This window comes from Meles meles, chromosome 17 (assembly GCF_922984935.1).
Source record: "Meles meles chromosome 17, mMelMel3.1 paternal haplotype, whole genome shotgun sequence".
Classification (NCBI taxonomy): Eukaryota; Metazoa; Chordata; class Mammalia; order Carnivora; family Mustelidae; genus Meles; species Meles meles.
Genome location: NC_060082.1, coordinates 57,025,975 through 57,050,684, shown reverse-complemented (window position 1 = coordinate 57,050,684; position 24,710 = coordinate 57,025,975). Strand labels below are relative to the sequence as shown.

Below are 24,710 nucleotides of genomic sequence, written 5' to 3'. Positions count from 1 at the left end.
AGAAGGAGGTGGCATGTACCCATGTGCCCGTCAGGTGCACCGAGGGGGCGTCCGTGATTGACAGGGTGGGGGGGCGGGGGAAGGCATTGACCGGATGATGCCCGTTGTCTGGCGACAGCAGGAAGATGGAGAGGGGGTCTTCGCAACGAGGGAGCTCTGGAGAGAGAGCAGCTTAGGGGAGGGAAGGCGTTGGTTTCGGAGCCTGCAAGACGGGCGGAAGAAGGCACAGGGTAGGCAGCCTGAGCGCGAGTCTAGACGGCAGGGGAGGTCCAGGGTGGCGAGAGAGACACGGTTGGGAGCTGTTAGTTCATACGTGCTGGACAGTGTGGTTTCAGGGAACGTAAAGGGAGAGTGTGTGTTGGGAGGAGGGCTTGGGGGGTAACAGTGTCAGATGTTGCTGAGAAGCCAGGTAAGATGAAGACTGAAAATGGACCATTGGCCTTAGTGACGCAGCTGTCACTGCTTTGGGTGGCTTGGTGAGGATGTGAGCCGGGTGCGCTGGGGATCCGATTGAAGCGAGGCCAGTGGAGACGTCCCTCCACTGGGTCCGGGTGAGGGTGAATGAAGACGTTTGGCCGTGAGAGGAAGGAGAGAGCGCGAACTTGCGAGAAACATGAGAGTGAGGGGTTTTAGTGTTGCTTTGATCTCTGGAGAGACCTGTGTGAGAGCTGATGGAAGGAGCCCGCTGACAGGGAGAGGTTGGCGATGGAGAAGCCGGGGTGGGAGACAAGTGGATGTCAAGTCCAGTCCCCCCGAGAAGGCAGGAGTTCAGGACCGGTGGAGAGGTTGGCCTAATTCAGAGGTCGCTTCTAATACACCCTGGAAGGGGGAGGGCAGAGCAGGGCACCCCCCCCCCTCCCTTCCCCATGCAGGGAGACGTGCAGGTCTGGTGGCAGGAAGTGGAGGTCGTTCTGGTCGGAAGACTTCTGGTTTTTTCTGTGCAGTAGGAAGTGAAGTTTCTGGGGGGAGGGGGAGGGGTGGGCGGTGGGGGGCATGGTCAAGGTTCGTGGAGAAGAGAAAGGTTTGAAATAGATACTGAAAACAGGAGAATGAGCTGAAAAGGAAGGACTGGCCTCAAACTCTGTTACCTGTCAGCATGGTGAAGCTTCCAGAAAAAGACCCTGGCAGATATGATGTCCGCTCTCTAGCACCTCATGAGGCACTTGGGTGAGGGCCCCATACGTGTCTATTGATCGAGAGGTTGGCCTGCCTACCTTTAAAAATCCTTTCCGGCATCTTCCCCCGCTTGCCTCGGTGCCACCTCCCCAGGGGCTGTGGCTCCTATTACAAGGGGTGAGGAGTGAGGCTCAAACTCGGCTTTTCCGGCCCCATCTGGCGGAACCCTCCCCTCCTGACCCTGACTCCCCCTCCCCAAGTCAGCCAGCACTGGCCCGAGTTGCCCTGTCTAACAGGAACTGGTGGGACGTCAGGACTCAGAGCTGAGATGAGATGGTTCAGGCACCTGAAAGCAGGGTGGGTGGGCCATGAAGCTTTCCGTAAGGCAGCCGTTCCGTCTTTCCGTCAGTGTCTGTGGTGTACCTGTCACTGCACCGTTCCAAGTGTCAGGGCCTCAGCAAACCAAAGAAGCCCCTCCGTCCCCGCGGGGTGTGTGTTCCGGCCGGGGAGGCTCGGCGGTAAAGAAGTGAGCCCATACCACGCCTGACTGGTGAAGGCTTTGGAGAAAAATCCCTCGGGGGAGGGGGTGTGTAGTCAGGGCGGTGGTGTTTCCAGGTGGGGCGCTCTGCGAAGGCCTCCCTTGTGAGGCAGCGTTTGAGCAGACAGCTGAAGTGTGGGAACGAGCCATTGCGGCATCAGGGGGACAGACAGCAAGTCAGGGCTCTCGCGGCAGTCAGGAAGAAGCATGACCAGTGTGGCTAGAAAGTGTGGGCAGGAGGAGAGCGCTAGAAAATGAGGACAGGCCAGATCGGGCGGGCCTCGAGGAACACTGGCTGTGCCCCTGAGGGCAGAGGGGTGGCACATCTGACTTCTGTTTTTCAGCAGATGGTTTGGCTGCTGGCCTGTGACTGGGCTCCACAGGGAAGGGCAGAGGCAGGAGGCCAGCTGAGAGATCCGTGCTGCTTCCGGTGCGGAGATGAGGCCGGCCTGGAGCAGAGGAGTTGTGCCAAAAGGAGGGAGCAGCAGTTTGAGATGTTTGGGAGGAAGAGGAGCTCTGTTGTGGGGTGCAGAAGGAAGAGCCAAGGGTGATCCCAGTGTTGGGTCCAAGCAGTAGGGTGATGGGTGGCGCCCTTTCCCTGGGGTGGAGGAAGGCCGGGGAGGAGCAGGTCGGGGTGGGGCTGGCTGTGTTACCAGTGAGGGGTCTGGTGAGTGAACAGGGAGGTGTGGGCCGGGCGGCTGGCATGGGGAGAGGCCCAGATTGCAGATGGACATCGGGGCGCTACCAGCCTGAGACGGCAGCCAGGGCAGGAGCCAAGATGAGCTCCGCTGGAGAAGGAGTGTGGAGAGAAGAACACCAGCCTGGGTCCTCGGAGCTGTGGGGACATGAGGAGCGGCCAGTGGGGAGGAGGGGAATGGTCTAGAAGCTGGCCCAGCCGTCCAGCTCCGTGCGTCTCACGTGACGACCTGCTGTAGACTGTACCCAGAAACTTGATTCACAAGCCGACTGCTAGCTACTACTGAGAGATCCCATTCTGAAGTACATTACAGGCGAGGCTAAAGTATTGCAACAAGTAGGCTCCCCAAACAGGTCTGTTTCTCTGGGGGAAGGCTTCCAGGCGGGCATCTCTAGCATGTTCTCTTCACTCACACTCTTCAGGCAAACGCTTGTTGGACTTGGTATGGAGGCATGGTCCCCACCGGGACTGACCTGTCTGGGGGACCGGAACTGTCTGGTCACTTGGGGTCCTCCCCCACTGTAGAGTGAGGCAGGGGCCTCTGCACACAGCAGGTGCTATATTAATGCTGACCAGGCGTGAAGCATGGACACGCGTGGATATTAAGTAGCTCCTTTATGCGTGGGGCACTGTGTGCTAGTAATTTACGTGATTCAACACATTTAATCCCAACTCCAAGCCTTAGAGGCAGGTACTATGATTGTCCCATTTGCTAGATGGGGAAGAGAGGACCCAGGTAAGTGGGTGGCAGAAGGCATTGAATCCCACGGTCTGATTCCAGAGCTGGTCTCTAGGCTGTGCTGCCTCTCACCCAGATCTCGCTCCGTCTTGGTGTCAGGTGGAATGGGGTGAATTTCCCTCTGGCCATGACACAGAGCCGAGAGCACTGGACTCGGCGTCAGGGAGCCTAGACTGACATCCTGCTCCGCGGCGTGCTAGCTGTGCGGTGTGCGGCAAGTGGATTGACAGCTTGGGCCCCAGGTTCGGACTCCATCAGCACGGTGACGCTGGTAATGTCGCCACAGGGTTAGTGCAAGGACTGGGTGTGATGTTGTGTGTGAACCTACAAAGTGCTAAGTACTAGTGTGTGTGAGTGTTAGTGTTAGTGTTATTATCTTGAAAAATCAAACCGTGGAACCTCCAAGATTATCCGAAAAAGTTGCCAGAGGGGTATAGATCATAGAAAACCCAAACAGACCTGTTTCCCACCAAAATAATTCCTCGGTACACTTTTTAATTTACTGATTTTTTTTTCTTTTTCTTTTCTAAAAAGATTTTATTTCTTTATTTGACACACAGAAAGAGAGGTTGCAAGCGGGGGTGCGGGGGCACAGAGGGAGGGGGAGAAGCAGGCTCCCAGCCAAGCAGGGAGCCAGATGCGGGGCTCCATCCCAGGACCCTGGGAGCATGACCTGAGCTGAAGGCAGACGCTTAACTGACTGAACCGCAGGCACCCAAATTACTGATGTTTCTGCCTGAGATTTGGTTGATGAGTGTCACGGTGTTTCCAAAGCTGTGACACCTTAGCTTGCTGATCTCTTAAGCCCTTGTACAACTGACTGGGGGGAATCCATTCTTTCACATTCTTTCTCTTTCTCTTGCCCCTCCCCAGCTCCCCACTGGGCTCCCTTCTGTCTCTCCCTCTTCTGCTGTCCTGACCCCAAAAACCCAATGTCCAGGGTTGTGTGAGGGGCTTAGAACGTTCCATGAGCAGGACTCAAGGACGCCTGTCCATGTGCGGGCTGGGCATCTGGGCTACACTTGGAGTAGCGGACCTCAGGAAGCTTCTAGGCTATATTGCCATAGTACAGAGGGGGCATGAGAGGGCCTCCTCTGGTCCCATCCGCTTTCTCCCTGGGCCCGGGCGGGAGCTGGTCTCCCACTGGTTGGAAGGGGGTAGCTCCGTCTGCCCCTTGCAGAACATCGACTCCTGCCCCAGCCCCGGCCTCTCTGGGCTCTGAGGCAGCCAGCAGTGTTTCACACGTCTGTGGTCCGCTTTGGAGATGTGGCCTGGCCCAGAGGAACCTGTGCATGAGCTCGTGTGAGAGATGAGGCATGGCTAGAGTGATGTTGGCCTTTGGTAGCTAAAAGTCGCCAAAAGGTCAAGCCAAGTCTTCTGAATCCACCTTGGCGTGTCTGTTGTGTATCCTGTCTAGGGAGCTCTCGGGTCTCTCCCCTTTCTGCAGAGCACCCATAGCCTATGAATGATGGGGCCGGGCAAAGGCCCAGAATCAGAAAATTACAAGCCGGATCTCAACGTCTCAGACATTGTCTGTTGACTGTGTCTCCAAACTGCCATGCGGCTCTGCTTGCCGGGCCCCTGGAGTCGCATGTATGTGTCCCCCCATGTATGTGAGGAGATAGGATTGTCCCTATCTCCACGACCATGGAGAGAGCGAGAAAATCCCAAGGCTCAGATGACGCCCCAGGCTGTGATGAAGTAGGGATCCTCACCCACATTTGGAAAGAAGTCCGGTTGGGATGAGGCGGCCTTTCCCATGAGGAGAGGTGGGAATTTGGCAAGGATGGGGGACAGATGGCTGACCCAACCTCCGGGGAGTCCCACAGGGAGCCCTGCAGAAGTGTGGCCAGGGGTGGGAGAAGGCCACACAGCACAGTGTCCCCAGGGCCAAGGGATCAGGGGGTTTCAAGGAGGAAGTACCAAATGCCACATAAAGGGCAGCAGGGTGCAATTTAGGACAGATTAATTGGTGAGTCTGATTGTGTGATTACAGTTTAGGTCATTGAATTAATATAATATGCATTTCCCAAGCCCTTGGGCACCCCCCCAGCCACCGCACACCCATCACCCAGATGATTCAGGGCCCCGGCTTGTTCAAGGGCAGGGTTCAGAGACCTGGGAGAACAGGCGGGGCTGCAGGGGAATCCTAGGAGGGACCCAGGTCTGCAGGCCCCGCTCTGGAGCAGGCAATGGAAGGCTGGGGGAGGGGGGAAGTGGCGGGAGCAGGTCTGCTGGGTCGAAGTCCACTGCCCCCGCCAGGGTGGGGTGCGGGTGGTGGTGTGAGGAGTCTGGGCTGTCCATGCTGCCTTCCTGTTTCCCCATCGGTGTCTGCGTACAGTAGGTCCTCAGCAAAGGAACGATTGACAAAAAGTGATTGAAGGAATAAACCTTTAGTGGGAGAGAGTCCCGTGGAACCATGAATTCAGAATAACGCATTGGGTGGAGTGAGGAGGAGACCGTGTGGAGGACGGATAGCGACACGGGAAAGGTGGCTCCGGGCGGAGGAAGAGCACTTCGCTGAGCCAAGGGTCCCCGATGGGGTGGGGGGTGGCACCTGTGCGGGGGAGGTGCGGCTTCTGCACGTGAGTGAGGAGCCGGGCACACCCACAGGGTGTGATGTGACTCGAGCCTTCACGGGGTGCCGGCTGTCGGGGAGGGGACCGTGGGTGGGCTCTCGGGACTCAACTCCGCGATCCGATCTGCCGCTCGTCACTATCACAGGGGCCGGGGGAGGAACATGGGGACGCAGAGAAAGCCAGAGTGTGGGCCGCAGAGCGGTGAGCCAGGGAGCACAGGAGCATGAAGAGACCGGAGGAAAGAAGGGGGAGTATTTAGGCAAGTCGCCCTGGGGTGGGGAGGGGTCTGAGGTCATCGTCTCGGAAGGGAAGGGGTGTCTTCAGGAAAGGGGATGGCTCTCTCCCCTGCTTCCAGATGACTCCTGACCTCCCTCCCTCTGCCTTCATGCTTCCCCATCTCAGCAGGCACCACCTCCTCCCAGGTGTTGAGGCCCAGTCCTGGAGTCGGCCTCCGGTGCTCCCAGCTCCCCGGCCCCCCAGTCTCGCGTAGGGTCACTGGGACAGACAGCTCCATTTCCCCGCCACCACCAGCGTCCAGGTCTGTGCTCTCTGCCCCACCACGGCAGCGTCTCCACTCCATCAGTCTCCTCACCCCTGTCCCCCTGCCCCCTGCCCCCGGCCCTCCCAGGCCGTTCTCCACGAGGCACCCGCCCTGGTCTTCGTAGGCTCCGGAGCAGACACTACCATTAGTTCCTTAAAATACTCCTGCTGTTTCCCGTGGCTTTGTTCTTAGAATGAACCCAGATTCCTTCCTGCGGGCAGCCCGGCCCATGCGATTTGGCCTTGGCCACCGTCTCCTGCTCTTCCTCTGGTCCCCTGCATTAGGCCATGCAGGACTCCTCTGTGTTTCCCAAGCATGGCAAAGCCTTTCCCAGAAGCAGTCGTTATCCTTGCTGTCCCTCCTCCTGCGGGGTCTGTTCCGCGGGTGCTCACACTCGCTCCTTCTCATCCTCCCCGGGCTGTTCCTGTGTTACCTCCTCCAGAAGGCCTTCCTGTCTGCAGTGGCTGCGGTTTCTTTATCTCAACATCCTGTTGTTCTTCAGAGGACTTAGCACAGTTTGTTAACTACCTCCTTTGTTGTTACTCCCTTGTCTCCTCCGTTGTAAGCCCCACTGGAGCTGACTTGGACCCTCTCTCTTGTTCTTCCCTGCCCCGCAGAGCCTGATACAGTGCCCCACCGGTCAGACAGTCAGGGTGTCACCAGAGTGGGGGGACCTTGGTGGAGGGGCTCTAGGCAAATGCTTAGTCATCCTCCTCCTCCTCCTCATTCCTGTGTACCACCATTATAAGCTCTTCATGCATACCGGAGTCAGCAAACTTCTTCTGTAAAGGACCAGAAAGTAAATACTTTAGGCTTTGGGCCATATGGTCTGTGGCACAGCTGCTCAAATCAGCTATGGTAGCAAAAACAACAACCAACAACAACAACAAAACCAACCCTAGAGGATAGGTAAACAAATTAACATGGCTGTGTTCCAATAAAACTTTATTGACAAAAACAAGTGGTGGGCCGGCTGACCCTTGATGTGCAGTATTAACTTAGTCAATCTTCAAAGATTCTCTGAGGTAACAACTATTATCATTATCACTATTTTCTAGATGAAGAAACTGAGACGCATAGAGACTGAATAACTTGCCTGAGATCATACAGCTGTTCAGGGATGAAATGGGGATTTGTGCCCGGGCAGGTCGACTCCAGAGCCCACGCCAGTGGCCAGCATCCCACACTGCCTCTTGGCAGGCTTTGGAGAAACAGAGAGGAAGCCCAGCACCTCTTTATCCCCTAAGGGCCTCCCCTGCTACCTGGCCATGGGAAATCTCCCAAGTTTCCTCATTAAGCAACCTGGGGACGCTAATGAAGTATCCGTCATCCAGTTGCTGTCAGGATTAAAACGAGACCCTGCATGTAAATCAGCTGACTCTGAGCCTAGACAGGCTGGCTGAGTGTAAGCCTGACCCTTATCCACTTCCAACCCTCACTTCCATTCTCATCTTTTCTTTTCTTTTTTCTCCATTTGCATCTTCTCATTTTGCCCCTCGCCGTCTTTCTGCCTCATTCAGATTTGCCCTAGGTTGTCTTCGTGGCCCTCCTTTCAACAGCCCCTTTGCAGGAAGGTCTCGCATTAATCCGAGAGTTCCCCTATTTAGTGAACACTGACTGAGCGCTCTGGACCGGGCATGGGGCTGGCTCTGAGGGTCTGGAGACCAAGAAGGACAGCCCCTCCCTGAGGAGCTCACCAAGGAGCTGAGCCCAGACAGCAGGGAGGACTGGGAAGGGGTTGGACCTGAGGCTGGCGGCTGAGAGACTAGAGTCGAAACTTCCCAAAGAGGAAGCTTTTGTCTGGGAAGATCAGTAGTGTTTTCTCTCTCTTCTTCTCTTTTTTTTCCCCTCTTGGTCTTGAGTTCTGAGAGCCAAGCTAAAAAGTCTGCTCCAGCATCACTTGGAGCCAAGTGGACTTGAGATGGGCTCCGAGGCTTCCTCGTAGGGGAGATTGATGTTAAGGGCACATGGGGGTGGGCACCCCGGGAGGGGCGCAGGGATGCCCATCAGCCCTAGAACCCCCTTCTCTTCACCAGCAGCGCTTTGCTGCACTCCCAGGAAAATGGGGAAACAGGAGTGTCCTGACAGTTCGGAGAGAAATCACACTTCTCTTCAAAGGAATTAAAATCTTACCCACACCATTCATCCTGTATCCAAGAAAACCCCCTCCTGGGAAAGTGTAAGGAAAAGAAAACACACCCGTACCTCTGCAACACTAAAGCCGCCGACCAGTGGACAGGCTGTGGGTCATCCGTAGGCTGTCGTCACACGTTGTCTGGCTGTCACGGAATGACCTGGTCTCTGTATGGTCTCCGTCCCACATTCCGCCTGATGGAAGATGGCCTCATTACTTCTGCATTTCTCCAAGGCCCTTCCTCTTTGTCTGACCTACATGGCTAAAGGTTAATGAAAATAAAACCAGTTTCTCCCACAGTTCACACGGTAGTCGTACCATTGTTGTGTTGAAAGCTATGGAGACGGTAGGCAGGAAGAGAAGGTCGAGGGTTGGAGCAGAGGCCTAGCAGTTGTCTTGAGGGGTTTCGTCTTCCGAGGAAATATCTTCCTACACCGTTGAAGACCGAGGCTTTGGTACCACGTTTAATGCATCTCACTTCTCCCTCATGCCGTGCGGATGACATACGAAATAAAGTGTCGGCTTCCCCTTCTCCTCCCCTGCCCCCTCCTCCTCCTCTCGTTCCCCTTCCCTCCTCCTCCTCCTCCTCCTCCTCCTTCTTCTCCTTCTCCTTCTTCTTTTTCACTTTCCTGGTAGTAACTGTTCTTCCTGGAAGAGCAGAATCTCAGAATTCAAGGGCCAGATGCCTGAGAGTGGGAACTGCTTGTCCTCCCAGACAGGCACAGAGTCCAGAGTCTCCTTGGGTCAGTGCGTCAGGGATTTGACATTTTAACTTTTCCTCGTCACTAACCCCATCTCTCCTCCTTTAATTTCAGCCCAGGACCCTTGGTTGGTTCTCGGCTGGGTCTGGGGAAGAACATATTTGCACCTGTGCCCTGTTGCCATATGCGAGCCTCAGGGAGTCGGTTCCTTATGCTTCTGGTGAGGACTGAACAGGGCTGAGAAAGGAGGAGCTTGTCTTCTAGCTGCCCATCCTGGATTGGTGGCTTTCATTGGCCAGTGTGGGGTGGCCCCTCCATTGCCCACAGTTCAAGGGCCATCCTGGCGCTCCCGGTCAGACTCCGTGCTTCCTCCTTGTCCCCTAGCCCTGTCAGTCCCACCTGTCAGAGAAAGCAGCCTCTCTTGACTCTGCAGCTCTCAGGACCCTCCCTTACAAAGGAGTCTTGGGGGGAGACTATAAGCCTCTCAAACCCTTCCCAGGCACCTCTGTACACTCACCAACAGCCCCTGGACCCTAGAAGTCATTAGCAGGAGGGATCTTAGACCTAGTAAGGGGTGGAGGGTCACACAAGACTGAATGGCGGTTGCTTTGGGGGAAGAAGCACCAGTTAAATCCCAAGTAGGGAGTAAAGAAGGGCTGCGCTGTAGCCATAGGTGTGAGCGGGAAGGACAGACTTCAGTACGGCTCAAGGAATTTTCCCATTGCTGTCTCTCCGGGATGTCTTCTGTCTCCAGATCTGATTTTCCTGACATAGATCTAATAAACCTATTATGTCAAATGCCATCACTAAAACGATAACTGAAATTTTTGTAAAGTAAAAAAAAAAATTTTTTTTGATGCCTTGGGCAATTTTAAAACAATTATTGGTGCCGCAAAGGAAATGTGGCCATTCCTAGAAATCCTGTCATTTTTTCGGGAAGAGATGTTAGATATCAGCTCGTCTGACTCACCTCCATTCCCTTAAGACTGTCCCCAAGGGACCCCAACTTCCGTATGTCCCCGCCTACATCCTTGCTTCTTTCCTTCTCTCCTTCGTCCTCTCCCACTGGTGCCATCAATTACCCAGTCTTCCAAACGAACCTGGGATCCATCCTCCGCTGTCCTTTACCTTAAGCCCTTCCACTGAAGCCATTTCTAAATCCCTGGATTTTACCTCAGAGATGCCTCACAAACATGGCTTCTCTTTGCCTCTGCCTTAGGTCAGGCCATTGTCATCCTCGTTCAGTCTGTTGTGTTAGCGTCTTCCCTAAACTCCGTGGTGGGCCTGTCCTATATGTTCAGCATCCCTAAAATCATTGAAACCATGAGGTAAAACTTGGAATTCGTGGCTATGGCATTCATCCAGGCTCTTCCCATGATGCTCCTCCCCTCTCTCTCCACACTTATATCTCACAGAGACCGTTTTAGTGGTTTCTGACAGGAATTCAGTTACACAGGAATCCGCTTACGCAGGTGATGGCAAAGCTAGGAAGCCGAACAGAAGACTCAGGGTGAGGCAACTCAGAGATGAGTCCTGGCGGGAGGCTGTCCATACCCTCCAGAGCTTAGTCGCTGAGGACCACCCTCGGCCGGCCTAGCGGGAGCTAGTCCACAGAGCCAGAGGCCACGGAGGAGACCCAGTCACTGTGGAGATGCTGCCCAACACCAAGGGATGGGAGAGAGATACTCTGGCTTCTCCCTTCCTCCCAGTCTCCCTCCCTCGATAGTGTTTCTTATTGGCTGAACCTAGCCAGAAGCCGGGGAGCCCGGGAAACAGTTTGTGGGGGTCCACGTCACCCCACCTCCATGATGCAGACCCGGGCCGGAGAGCAGAGAGTGGATCTGAGAACAAACAGGCAAATGACGGGTGTGTTCCCTTCGTTTCACTTGAGCCACAGTTAATTATTAACCACTCCAGAATTTGTAGGACATCCTCTGCGAAGTTCTTGTATCTCCTTCATCTAGAAAGGAGAAGGGATACCTTCTTCATGACTAGCTGAGATGTTTTCTTCTCTGTGAGATCCACACAGACACCTCAGAAAGCACTAGCTACCCCTCACCTGGGCTCGGACAGTTTTTTTGTGTGTGGTCCTTGCCACCAGGACAGTGTAACGCGTCGTTCTTGTGTCTGATTGCCTCTCCTTGCCCTGGAGACCCTCCACAGCAGATGTAATATCACAGATCTTTGCACTCTTGGGACCCAGTCCATGACCTGCCATGCTGAGTCTATGGGGGAGGTGTGGGGGGTGTCATGTTCAAGTTGCATAGCTGGTGAGCGGCAGAGCAGGGATGGAGCCCAGGTCTCCGGCCTTGAGCCATTTCCACTCTGGAATTTTACCGGTAGTAACCAGAAGCTCCCAAGAATCAGATCTTGAAAGCTCTGGAGGCCTAGTTCCTAGGCTTATGTCTTACAAAGTATAAAATGGTTGGGGCGCCTGGGTGGCTCAGTCAGTTGAGCTTCTAACTTGGTTTTCGGCTCAGGTCATGATCTCAGGATTGTAGGATCGGACTCCGCGCTGGGCAGGGAGTCTGCCTGAGATTCTCTCTTTCCCCCTGCCCACACCCCACCCCCAATCCTGCGCTCACTCTTGCTCTCTCAAATAAATAAATATTTCCAAAACAAACAAACAAACAAACAAACCCCACAAAGTATAAAATGATTTATAAAAACATTCCGCAGGGGCGCCTGGGTGGCTCAGTGGGTTAAAGTCTCTCTGCCTTCGGCTCAGGTCATGATCCCAGGGTCCTGGGATCGAGCCCCGAATGGGGCTCTCTGCTCAGCAGGGAGCCTGCTTCCTCCTCTCTCTCTGCCTGCCTCTCTGCCTACTTGTGATCTGTCTGTCAAATAAAAATAAAATCTTTAAAAAAAAAATTCCGCGGTTTTCCAAACCTTCATTAATCTAAACAAAATGTTTGGGATCCTACGGAAGTAGTGCGGACAGACAGACAAGGATGTACCTTTCTTTTTTAAACTGGAGGCTGGATTCTGCTAGATGTGTGTCTTTTTTATGATAACTAAAACCTAAACTCTTGTTGCTTCACAGTGTTAGACTGTTCATTGTGTGTTCCCCAAAAGTGAATCAGCAGCGCCTTGTAAGTAAAGAATTTAAATCCTGACATCCACAGCTTTCCTTTGGAATTCCTAGAAAATTCTCAACGAAAAGTGGCAGCAATTTATGAAGCTAAAAAATGGTGTTTATAAGAAACTCAATGAGAGTCCTTGGGGAGCATATTGTATGTGATTTTCCCTTGTCTTTTCAGGCTTAAGTCAATAACTTTTCAGCAGGAGGACCACACTGCGGGCGCCATCAATGCAGGAATAAGGCACCATTCACTGCAGTGGGCTCTGGTAGATACGGAAATACTCAGGCTCTGCTAGTAATTTCCATGACTTTCTTTTATTTGCAAGAACGGAACTCTTTTTACCTTTCCTGTTACATACGCAATTATACCCAAAGGGAAGAGATTTTAATAAAATGGAGCTCTTATTTATTTCCACTAAATAGCTGCCTGGGAATGACAGAGTCCTAGCTGGAAACGTTCAATTAATTAGAGAAATGTGTTTGTAGACAAGGGAACAGCGGCCTTTATGGTCGTATTATTGGGACTCTCCCGTGTCCATGAGCACATTGAATCGATTACATTTTGGGGGGCCGGGCATGGGCCCAAGGAAGCTTCAGAGGGAGGAGACAGACCCTGCCACGGTCTGAAACATCTGTCCTGAAACATCAAAAGTGCATATTATGTAGCAGAACGTACTTGCTTATTTTTTTTTTAAAAAACACCTAATGAAATAAAAACTCAGTTTCATCAAAAGAAGTACTGGGCAAGACCACAGAGGAGAGCGTGAACCGGGTCAGTAGATGACTCCCGTGTGCCGCCTCTAGCTGAGCTAGTCACAAAGGTGGGAAGACGGAGGATGGGGCATGGGGGTCCCCAGGCCTCTGCGGGCCATGCAGCAGGAACGAGGAGACTGTGAGGGTCACACGCGTGCTGGGCGCCACCAGCACAAAAACTGACAAGGCCCAGGCCCGCCCAGCAGCCTGATAGGACTGTGGTTCCCAAAGTGTGCTTCGCGAGCCCTGCGGGTGCTGGAGAATGTCTTACCAGGAGAGCAGCTGATGGGCTCTTACTTAGTTCAGGTATGTTCAGGCACAGAAATTGGCAAATTGTACATATTGGCCTCCCTGAAGCCCTTTCAGGGGATGTGTATGGGCAAGACTATTTTCATGCTACTACTAAGATATCATTTGCCATTTTTACTCTCTTTTCCCTGAGCATACAGTGCTGCTTTCCAAAAGCTACCTGACGCTTGATACTGCGACACCCTGAATGCAGGAGTATCACACATGAGAACCCGGCTGTCTGCTGTTAAGCCCAAACAGAAGTGCAAAAATGTAAAATAGTGACACTCTTCTCACTCAGTTTTGTCTTTTGGAAAATGGCTATTTTTCATAAAAATGCTACGTGTGCTACCATACAGTTGGCTCATTATTATCTTCAAGTAAATTAATAAAGAAATGCATTTTTTAAAAAAAATATTTATTTATTTATTTATTTAATTAGAGAGAGAGAGAGAGAGAGCATGAGTGGGAGGAGCGAAGGGAGAGGGAATCCCAAGTAGACTCTCTGCTGAGCATAGAGCCTGACACGGGGCTCGATCCCACAACCCTGAGATCATGACCTACGCCAAAACCAAGAGTCAGACGTTTAACCAACTGCACTACCCAGGCACCCTTAAACTCCTCCCTCCTCAGTGTTCATCTCAAATTGGTAAATATTGATAGTTATAACCCACATAAGCAACTCAGGTGTCCTCAATTTTTTTTGAGACTTTATTTTTTAGAGTGGTTTTAGACTCACAGCAAAATTGAGCAGAAAGTACAGAGATTTCCCACAGACCCCTTGCCCCCACACATGCATAGCCTCCCCCACCATCAGCGTCCCCCAACAGAGGTACCTTTGTCACAGCTGATGAACCTACATTGGGTAGGGGAGGAAAACTAACTTCGCCTCTACTCTTCTGAATTCTTAGCCGGACCTCTGTGATCACAGGCAGATTAGCAAGAGAAAGACAACCGGAAGTTTAACAACACGTATAACTCACGTATGTGTGGGAGATACCCAGGGATAAACGGGTAGCTCTCTCAGGTGACTTGGGATTCAGGCTTGAATACCATCCTAAGAGGGAAAGGGGAGGAGAAGTAGGCCTCTTAGGGGACAGCAAATAATTTTTAGGAGAGATAAATGGGCTCTTGGAAGACCGGGGGGAGATGTGATTGTTTATGGCCAAGTTTGTCTGAGTATCACCTTCTAGTTTCTTCTCCTGTGACGAGCTGCTCTTTCCTGGTTGGTGAGACTCCTGGAGAGGTGGTTTGCAGGATCTGTCTTTAGGCAGTAAGATGTTGTTTTAGGACAAATGTATGATGACATGTCTCTACCGCTACAGTCTCGTACTGAGTATTTTCACTGCCCCGCAATTCCTCTCTGCACCTCGTATTCATCTCTCCCTACCTCCATCCTAACCACCCATCTTTTCACTGCCTCCATTATTTTGCCATTTCTAGAATGTTCTATAGTTGGAAGTGTACATTACACAGGCTCTTCAGAGTGGCTTCTTTCACTAAGCAATACACACTTAAGATTCCTCCACATCTTTTCACGGCTTGATAGCTCATTTCTTAGTAGCGCTGAGGAATATTCCGTTGTCTGGATGTACCAGTGTATCCATTCACCTACTGTTGGACATCTCATTTGCTTCTAAGTTTTGGCAGTTATGAATAAGCTCCTGTAAACATCCGTGTGTAGGGTCTTATGTGGACGTTGGTTTCCACGTCCCGTGGGTAAATACCAAGGAGGGATTCCTGGGTGGTAAGACACGCTTCGTAAGAAACTGCCAGGCTGTCTTCCCAAGTGTTGCTTCCCACCCGCCGTGAGTGAGGTTCCTGTCCCTCCACATCCTCTCCAATATTTGGAATCATCAGTGGTGGGGATTGGGCCATCCTAGTAGGTGAATAATGGTATCTCATTGTTGTTTTTGTTTTTATTTTCTTAACAACATTTGATGTTGTTTTGCCGATGCTGATTTGCCACATGCCTATCTTCTCTGGTGAGGTATATTTTGGATAACAGTCCTTTATCTGATGTGTCTTGAAAATATTTCCCCCCCAGTCTGTGCCGTGTCTTCCCATTCTCTTGACAGTGTCTTAGGTAGAACAGAAATTTTTAATTTTAATGAAGTCCAGTTTACAAATTCCTTCTTTCATGGTTTGTGCCTTTGATATTGTCTCTAAAAAGTCATTGCCATACCCCAGTCATCTAATTGTTCTCTTGTGTTGTCTTCTGGGCGTTTAATAACTTCGCACTTAGGTCTGTGATTCATTTTGAGTTCATTTCTGTGAAATGTGGAAAGTCTACGTCTAGATTCACCCTTTTTTTTTTTTTTTTTTTTTTTTTTGGGCATGTGGATGTCCAGTTGTTCTGGCACCATGTCTGAAAAAACAACCAAAAACAAAACTGTCTTTGTCCATTGTATTGCCTTTGGTCTGTGAGAGGCCAGTCGTCTATATTTATGTGGGTCTATTTTGGGGTTCACTCTTCTGTTCCGTTTATCTATCCATCTCTCCTTTCACCACTAATACACTATCTTGATTATTGTTGCTTCGTAGGAAGTCTTGAAGTAGGGCTGTGTCAATCCTCCAATTTTGTTCTACTCCTTCAGTATTGTGGTGTCTGTTCTGGGTCTTTGGGTCCTCAGTTTAAAGAGTCTAAAGGGTGGGAGGGAGGGTCCTGAGACCAAAAAGTTTGGGAACTGCTGTTGTAGAGAAAGATGGGCACACCGATGAGTGTATTGAATTCCTCTGTTGGGAAAGAGGATGGAATGCAGTGGGAGGGAAGCAATCGGAGTCTTGTCCATCTTACTGCCCTGTTTTAGGAGCTGAGCCAGCCTGTTGTATTAGGGCACATCTCTGAGCGTCCAAATTTAGATGCTGTGTGACAGAGACATGAGACAATCCTAGAGGGGTGTGGGACATGAATTGTTGTCTTCCCTCGGGACCAGAGAATGCCAGGCAGATGAGGGAGGTTTGGAATTGGTGTTTTCATTTCTCTGGAGAAAGGGGAGTCTTGGGTATTGGGGTTGTACACCTGAGTCAAGTCCTGGGCCTCTTCATCTTCACAGTTAAAAGACTTGTTAACTCTCAAGAGTAAAGCAGGTTAAAAGGGGAGCAATCGCATCTTGTTTCTCTAACCCCCTTGAAGTGCTGCAGGAAACATACGCAGAGAAGAAAAGGTGGGGCTTTGGTCTCAAACCCCAGGATTTAAAAAAAATCCCCTGTTCTGTGGGTCTTCTCCAGAGAGAAAGCTTTATCTGCTGATCTAAGAGGCCAGTTGCTTTCTCTGCTCCAGTCTTGTGGCCTCAGACCAGTCCCGCACTGGGCGGGGCTGGCAGCTGACTCAAGCCAGGCCCGGTGCTGGATGGCGCCCATTCCTGCCTGGACTGTCTGGCCACGCAGCTGTTCTCAGGCCCAGCTGACCTCATGAGCTGCAGGAGATTCTTGAGGGATCCCGAGAGCAAGCCAAAGCAAGCAAGCCTGAAGGCCAAGCCTTCCTGTTCCCGAACCACGTGGAAGGATGTCACTCCCAGGGACCACCCTCGATGGCCTCCCAGCCTTTAGCCACATGCCGGACTCTGTGAAAACACCACTCCTGGCCCCGGGCCCAAAGTAATAGCATTCCTACTGGGAAGGCAGGCCTGTGGTTAACTGGGGAAACCGGTGGGTTCAGAGGGTCTGCAGAGGTCCAGAGATCAGGTGTCTGTGCTGTTTTATGGGAAGAAGGTCCAGACTTTTCATCAGATTTCAAAGACGTGGAAAGTCATTCCTTATAAAAAGTTAAAGGGTCACCGTGGTAGTGGGCAACACTAGCTAGAGCTGGCCTATTGCGGATTTGTCAGAGTCCATTCAGTCACATGAATTCAACAAACAGTTGATTCGTTCTCCATACCCGGCTCAGGGCTGAGGGCTGGAGACACGACCATGAGTAACACCAGGGGTATTCTCTGTGTCATTGAAGAGCACAGATATAAATCAAATACTTACACAAATGCATGTCTAATTTAAAATCAAATGTTGCTCTGGAGGCCCACCTACCATCATCCCTCAGCCACTCCCTGGAGGCCACACATGCTTCCTAAACATGTGTGGGTGTTCTGCTGCTCAACGAGGGTGGAGGAAGGGGAGTGGAGAAGAGAAAGCTTACCTGAGGTTATGACACTCGCAATCTGAATCATGAATGTGAAGCGAAGAAGACTGGAAGGGGAAAGGGGAAGCATTCTAGGTAGAGCTGATAGCTTATGCAAAGGCCCTGTGGCAGGAGACAGCTTGATGTATTAGAAGAATGAAAAGAAAGACTGTATGGCTCAAGTGCAGAAAGCAAGCATGGGAGAGGTCCAGGATGCTGCTGGGTGGAGAGGATGCCGTCTTATAGCTCTCTTAGCATTGTGGACTTTCCCCTAAGAGCCTGGGAAGCCACTGAACAATGAGAGGAAGTAACTTTCAATCACATTTGCATTTTGAAAATGTTGCCCTGGCTATAGTATAGAGAATGGATGGGAGGGGAAAGCAATTACTGGGCTTGTTTAGTTCACGTGAGAAATGATGTGGTTTGGTGGTGGCGATATATATTACAAGAAACGTACTGGTACACAAGGTTCTTCTGAAAAATACGAGCAAAATCTTTGTTTCCATTCTCTCAGCTGAGTGGAAGAAAATCCCATAACAAGAGTCTGCTCGAATGTAGTTAACACCTGGCTATATTTGGTCCAAGCGTGTGGCCAGACTGACAGGATAATTTAGCATCCTGTAAGAGGCTGATGGGCAAAGGTCTGAAGTCTCATAAAATCTCGCTAGAAGTCTGGTCCGGCCTCCTGCCTGAGCACCCCAAAGCCATCTCCCCTGTGCAGGAGCCCCCCAGTGGCCGGAGGTTGTTACTGTTCAACAGAATGCCCATGGGGGTGATGTGCACTAAGTAGGAAACAGTTGTTTTAGTCTCTACACACTCAGTTTTCCTCCTCTTCTCCTGCCCCCCCCCCCCACCCGCAGAATGGCTTACTCTGAGGAGCAAGGAGGTGTCCCCTGTGGTTTCATCCGCCAGAATTCCGGCAACTCCATTTCCTTGGACTTCGAGCCCAACACAGAGTACTGGTTTGTGGAGCAATTAGAAGAACGCTACAAATGTGCCTTCTGCCACTCCGTGCTGCACAACCCCCACCAGACGGGCTGTGGGCACCGCTTCTGTCAACACTGCATCCTGTCCCTGAGGTGAATGTGGGGGGGCCTGCCCCTCTGGGTGCAACTGGTCGGGTGGGGGAGGGGCGATCCTGGGACCCCAGTGTCCAGCGCAGCCACTGAACTGGAATAGTAGCTTTGGGAATTGCTGCGGTTGACCACAGAACCATGAACACAAGGAGGGGCTCTCCCTGAGCCCTTCTCTGAAAACCCGAGGAATCATGTTTTGGTTTTTGGTTTTGGGTTTTTTTTTTTGTTTTTTGTTTTTGCCACTCACTTATTAATAGTCAACTTTCCCACCCTTTCTAAAAGGAAATCAAGTGTAATGAACACGCAGGGTTCTGTTAGTTTCAGGCGTACAACATAATGATTCAAGAATTCTGTACATGACTTGGGGCTCCTGACGGTCACCTTTTCTTAAAAGGTAGACCATACCTGTTTTGCATGGGAGGGCAGACCCGGAGGCACTGTCTGTGTTGGGAAGAGCCTGCATTTCACAGGGAAAGTCTTCCTGGTGGTGGCTCTGACTTTTCCTTGCCTAAGGGAAGAGGTGGTGTCCCATCCAGAAAGTGTGCCTTAGTGGGCGCGCTGTCTGCTTCGGGGCAGCGGTAAAAGCTGGGTCCTGCCATTTTGAGGGAGGAGACCAAGAGAGATGTGGAAGCAGGCTCTGGGGGCTTATTTAGGGCTCTAAGTAAACTGTCTTCTGCCAGGCTTGGAAAGGGGATTATCATAGCCCATTCTTGTCCCCTCATGGGGTTGTCCATTCAGCACTTGTGTGTTCCAGGCTCCTTACTAAACTAAGCTCTAGGGCACAGAAAGGAAGAGCTGGAGGTCCAGGGTGCACAGGACCCGGTCTCTGCCCCCTGGAATGCTCCCGTCTAGGGAAGGAGACAGGTTGGGGTACAGGGTGAGAAGCATGGCAGAGGACATTGAGCTCTGTCTGGGGGACTTACTCTTTAACCTGCATTGTGGGGAATGGATGGGAATTTTTCAGCAGACTGGGGAGCTGCTGAAGATGCAATGGGCAGATGGGAGAGAGATACAACCCGTCCTGGGGTAGGGAGCAGAATGGAGGGAAGATGAGGCCTGGCCTGTTCAGGGGGAGCTCCAAGGGGTCAAGCATGGCTCGAGTGCTGGGCTGCTCTTGGAAGAGCTGTTGAGGTCAACTCTTAATTTGGCTCTATTTTTATGTTTCTCTCCAGAGAATTAAATGCAGTCCCACTCTGTCCTGTAGATAAGGAGGTTATCAGATCTCAGGAGGTAAGAAAATCCCATCCCCGCTTTGGTTTAGCAGTTGGCTGGGTGATGGAGAAGCCAGTGTCCTGGGTTGAACTGGACGTAGAGGTTGGAGCAGTGGAGCGGGAGAGGGAGGGGCCCTTTCTTAGAGTCCATGTTCCTCTGCTGTGCGGTCAAGTCAAGCCCCACTCCTGCCACTGTTTCAGAGCTTTATTGCCCACCCCCCAAACCAAATTCTCCTCTGCTCTCTCCTTACCCCCTTCCTACACCAGCTCCAGCTGTACTGAGTTGCTTGGAGAAATGAAACATCCATCCTGTTTCTTGGAATTCACTTTCTCCTCTGGTCAATTTCTAAAACTTCCTTCCGTTATTATTATCTTTGACAATAACTTTATTGAGATATAATTCATATGCCATAAAATTTACCTTTAAAGTGTATGTGTTTCTTGGGTATACACCCAGGGGTGGAATTACTGGGTCATGTGGTGGTTCTGTTTAGGGTCCAATGGTCACTCTATGTGTAACATTCGGAGGAACTGTCAGACTGTTCTCAAAGCAGCTGCACCATTTTACATTCCGTCCAGTAGGTTGTGAGAGTTTAAACATCTCTAGATCCTTGCCAAAAGTTGTGACTGTCTGTCTTTTTGATTATAGTCTTTCTAGGGGATACCTCTTTTGATTTTCATTTCTCTGATGATTAATGATATGGAGCATCTTTTCAGGTGTTTGTCCATTTGTGTATCTTCTGGTAGAAATGCTTATTCAATTTCTTTGCCCATTTTTAAAAAGATTTTATTTACTTATTTGACAGACAGAGAGATCACAAGTAGGCAGAGAGGCAGGTGGGGTGGGGGTGGGGGAAAGCAGGCTCCCTGCTGAGCAGAGAGCCCAATGCAGGGCTCGATCCCAGGACCCTGAGGTCAGAACCTGAGCTGAAGGCAGAGGCTTAACCCACTGAGCCACCCAGGTGCCTCATCTTTGCCCATTTTGAAGTGGATTATTGGTCTCTTATTGATGAGTTCTAAGAGTTCTTTATATATAGATACAAGGCTCTTAACAGATACATGATTTGCAAATATTTTTCTCCCATTCTGTGGTCCATCTTTTCACTCTCTTGGTGGTGTCCTTTGAAACGTGGAAGCTTTCCGTGTTGATGAGGTTTACTTGTCTGTTGTCTGTTTTGGTTGCTCGTTCTTTTAGTGTTGCATCTAAGGAACTTTTTCCTAACCTGAAGATTTTCCCCCTGAAAACTTCCTTTTTCTTAGGGGTGGAGGGGAAGAGGGAGAGAGGGAAGATCTTAAGCAGGCCCCACGTTCAGTGCAGAGCCCCACCCGGGACTTAGTCTCACAACCCTGAGATCGTGACCTGAGCTGAAATCAAGAGTTGGATGCTTAACCCACTGGGCCACCCAGGCATCCCTCCCTTAAAACTTCCATTTAAGTTCAATTTTCTTCCTTTACAATTCTGTTAGAGGGCGTTCAAGCATCACCCCCTCCGGAAGCTCCCTGAACACCTGATCTCTTGTACATGCTCTTTCTCTATGTTCCTTTTTTTTTTTTTTTTTAAAGATTATTTATTTATTTGTCAGAGAGAGAGAGAGAGAGAAAACAGAAGCAGGAGGACTGGTAGAGGGAGAAGCAGGCTCCCTGCTGAGCAGGGAACCTTATGGGGGACTCCATCCCAGGACCCTGGGATCATGGCCGGAGCTGAAGGCAGACGCAAAACTGACTGAGCCACCCAGGCATCCCGCCTTCTCTAAGCTCTTATGTTGTGTTTTGCAAATGCCTAGCAGAGGACGGTGCTCTGTTTGTGTGTGCCTCCCCCACTAGATCAGGGATTGGCATGGTTGGCATATACAACATGAGATCTGCTGGGACAAATCCAGCCTGCCACCTGTTTTTATATGGCCTGTGAGCCAAGAAGGGTTTCTCTATAAATCATTGAAAAAAAATCCAAAGAAGGGCACACAGGAACTCTGCACTATGTTTGCAACTTCTCTTAAGCCTTTGAGCTATTTCAAAACAAAAAACTTATTTTAAAAATCTAGAGAAGAAAAATGGTTTGTGACACATGAACATTACATGAAATTTACATTTCAGTGTCCATTAATAATGGCTTATTGGAGGGGCGCCTGGGTGGCTCAGTGGGTTCGGCTCAGGTCATGGTCTCAGGGTCCTGGGATCGAGCCCTATGTCGGGCTTTCTGCTCAGCGGGGAGCCTGCTTCTCTCTCTCTCTCTCTGCCTGCCTCTCTGCCTACTTGTGATCTCTCTCTGTCAAATAAATAAATAAAATCTTTAAAAAAAAAAAGGCTTATTGGAACACAGCCATGGATATCCATTTCAGTATTGTCTACAGTTGAGCTGAGTAGTTGCAAAAGAAAAGGTTGCATCGTGGCCTGCAAAGCTGAAAATAGTTACTATCTGACCTTTTATGGAGAACGTTACAACGTTTGCTAACTCCTGCTGTGCACTGGAATAGCAGTGAGCACAGCCTCAATGACACTACCTGATGACTAATACAAACTTACACACTATGACAGGAAGCTGCTGAAAGCGTCACCCTCCTTCACAGCCCACCTTCTGACCTTTGAGCATACAAGGTCAAGTGCATCATGAGATTCTCCTGCAGCCTACTGCACGGAGCACTGATTTTCCCGACTCTGTGTGTTCAGTGGCCTGTTGGAAATATGTATCTGAGAAAGCCTCCTCTTTGATGGTGCCGAATCTGATATTTCCATTCCAACCATTGTCTGGAAGTTTCTACCTGACGATTGAGATGTATTTGAAGATCGCATTAATAATAGTTTCATTCACATTGCTCTGAAGCTTTGGAGTGTATGAGACCTATTATGTTTCCTTCTTAGGTGTTCAAAGACAATTGCTGCAAAAGGGAAGTCCTCAATTTATACGTGTATTGCAAGAATGCTCCTGGATGTAATGCCAAGATTATTCTGGGACGCTACCAGGTCGGTATTACTCATGACCAATAAATCTGCCTTTGTCATTTTTCCCAGTGGTATGTGTTGAACACCTTTATGTGACGGCTCCTGGGCTAAGCATGGTATGGGATTCATTAGGTTGCTCTCAGAGAATTCCTGTCTAGCAATACATTCGGCTGCCGGACAGCCCACCACGGGCTAAGGTGCGAGTGAAGAGGTCCATTTCGTTTGGAATGCATGGCGGGCACACTGTCAGCGCTAGACCTAAATTGTGGGTTAGGGGGTCATTGATCCAAAAGACAAGATGTGGGACATGCAGGGCCAAAGGACACGTCATTTGTGGGGAACTGTGAAGAATTTGGGGTCCTCAGGGGGGAGCCACGGCAGTCTGCAGAAAGACACGACTGCAAGGGTCCCTGCCCGAAAGTACTGGCAGGTGGTGGGTGGGTGGTTCCCGGCAGCTATGGGCCGTGGCGTGTTAGTTTATGATCCGAGGCACGTAACGCAGACCAGATCAGAGCTAGGATGTGGTTTAAAGGTGAAGCGTTGGTATGAGCTGCAAACACACGAGGCGTGGGGGGGAGCGTGGGGGAGTTAAACTTTCACACGAAGCTGCCTACCTGGTTCTTCCATCCAGCTGGGGAAGCGGGAAGCTTGGTAAATGCCAAACTGGAAATGGGGCCACAGGGCTCTGCCATGGCAGGCCCATATCAGGTTTGATCACACTGTGCAGGAAGGAGAACCAGGCATCTCTAGCTTCCAGAGAATGGCTTGGAGGCAGCTGAAATTTTCTTCTCCCACCCACACATTTTTGGAACACATTTCAGGTGATTCAGCCTTTTCTCCACCTTGCCTCCAAACCCCCTAGGCACTGAGCTTCTAAATGTGTAGATGCTTTCCTCGTTAACCCCAGGATTTTTCTGGAAGTTCACCAAACTTTCTAGAACTTTCTCATGTTTTCTCATGTTTGATAGCCAAGCCCTCGAGCAGGACCTCTTTTCCAACTTTGTGGTCACAAAGCCTGAGCAGGAAAAGAGGCTCAAATGGACCATCCAGCCATCGGCTTTTGTGACCCGATCACCCGCTTCCAGAGAACAGTGGCTGGTTTCTTTTTACCTGTTTTCTCCTGTGTTTCTGCGCATTCCTGCCCCCAACCTGCACCCCTGCTTGCACGGTGAGGTGTAGGTTGTCCCGGTATCGGAACTATGTCAGCGAGGTTGGAAGGGTAGTAGCAGCGAATTTCAGAGAAGATATGGATTTCAGTAGTCACTCTTCGTTTCTTATTACTAGAGGCAAAGGAGAGTAGCTATAATATTTATTTCCCTCCTGCAGAAAAACTGGTTGCTTTTTCTTTCTTTCAGGAAAGGGGTCTGCAAACTCCTCTGTCAAGAGCTAGTTAATAAAATGTTTAGACTTTGCGGGCTGTACAGTCGCTGTATCCACCACTCAACTCAGCTCTTCCCTTTCAGGGGAAAAGCAGTCCCCCCCTCCCCCGCCCCGTCCCCCACAGTATGTAAACAAGGAGATGGGTGGCTGTTCTCCAGAGAAACCTTATTTACAAAAACAAGTAACGGGCCAGCTGTGTTTTAGGGGATCTCACAGGGGTCAGACTCACTAGGGATTTGATGACTTGTTAGCATCACAGTAACTCGCAAAGGTCCAAAGTTTTTATTAAAGTATACCTCTTGCTTTTCAAAGTCTGTACCAGGAGGGATATTAGAATGAGCCGTGTTCATGTCATTGTCTCGTACGCTGGTGAAACACATTTTCTGAACACAGCCGCACCATTCCCAGCTTCTCTTGGGCCTAGGATCCTGTATTTCTTCCGTCCGCTTTTCTTGACCCCTTCTAGAACAGCTGCCCTTCCTCTCTGCAGTCCTTTCCCTTCCTTTCCGCACTGAGGACATTCCGTGCTCTTCTTCCCTCTTCCCCCTCCGTCCTGGCTTTTGCCATCTGCTGTGCAGAGATTCGTACTTGGTGCCGGGGGCGCGGAAAGAAATTAAGAGTGTCCTTGCAGAACGGGTAGTTCCCTCAGCAAGCCCAAGGAAAATATTCAGGAATTAATCTGAGACTCTGAGCTAATGGGTAATCTAAACTGGACTCAACATGCTTCCTCCTCCAGCCATCTTCCCTGTCCTCCCAACTCCTGTCGCACACGGCCGGCATGGCCTCTGCCTGCCCAGCTGCCCCCAGCGTCCTCCCTC

At 50.8% G+C, this 24,710-nt stretch overlaps 1 protein-coding gene across 7 annotated transcripts in view; it reads left to right on the top strand.

Annotated features, from left to right (window-relative positions):
* Window positions 1-24,710, top strand: part of TRAF5 (TNF receptor associated factor 5) — a 46,113-nt gene that overhangs the window by 7,805 nt on the left and 13,598 nt on the right. For 2 of the 7 annotated variants that reach the window (XM_045982084.1, XM_045982087.1), the window contains exons 2-4: window positions 18,146-18,364; window positions 19,534-19,591; window positions 22,432-22,533. In XM_045982084.1, coding sequence (XP_045838040.1) covers window positions 18,147-18,364; window positions 19,534-19,591; window positions 22,432-22,533 — 378 coding nt within the window. In that variant the 5' untranslated portion in view covers window position 18,146. Of the gene's footprint in view, window positions 1-193; window positions 1,168-3,189; window positions 3,378-18,145; window positions 18,365-19,533; window positions 19,592-22,431; window positions 22,534-24,710 lie in introns of those variants that run through there. The other 5 variants (XM_045982089.1, XM_045982090.1, XM_045982085.1 and 2 more) reach the window with 5 other exon arrangements.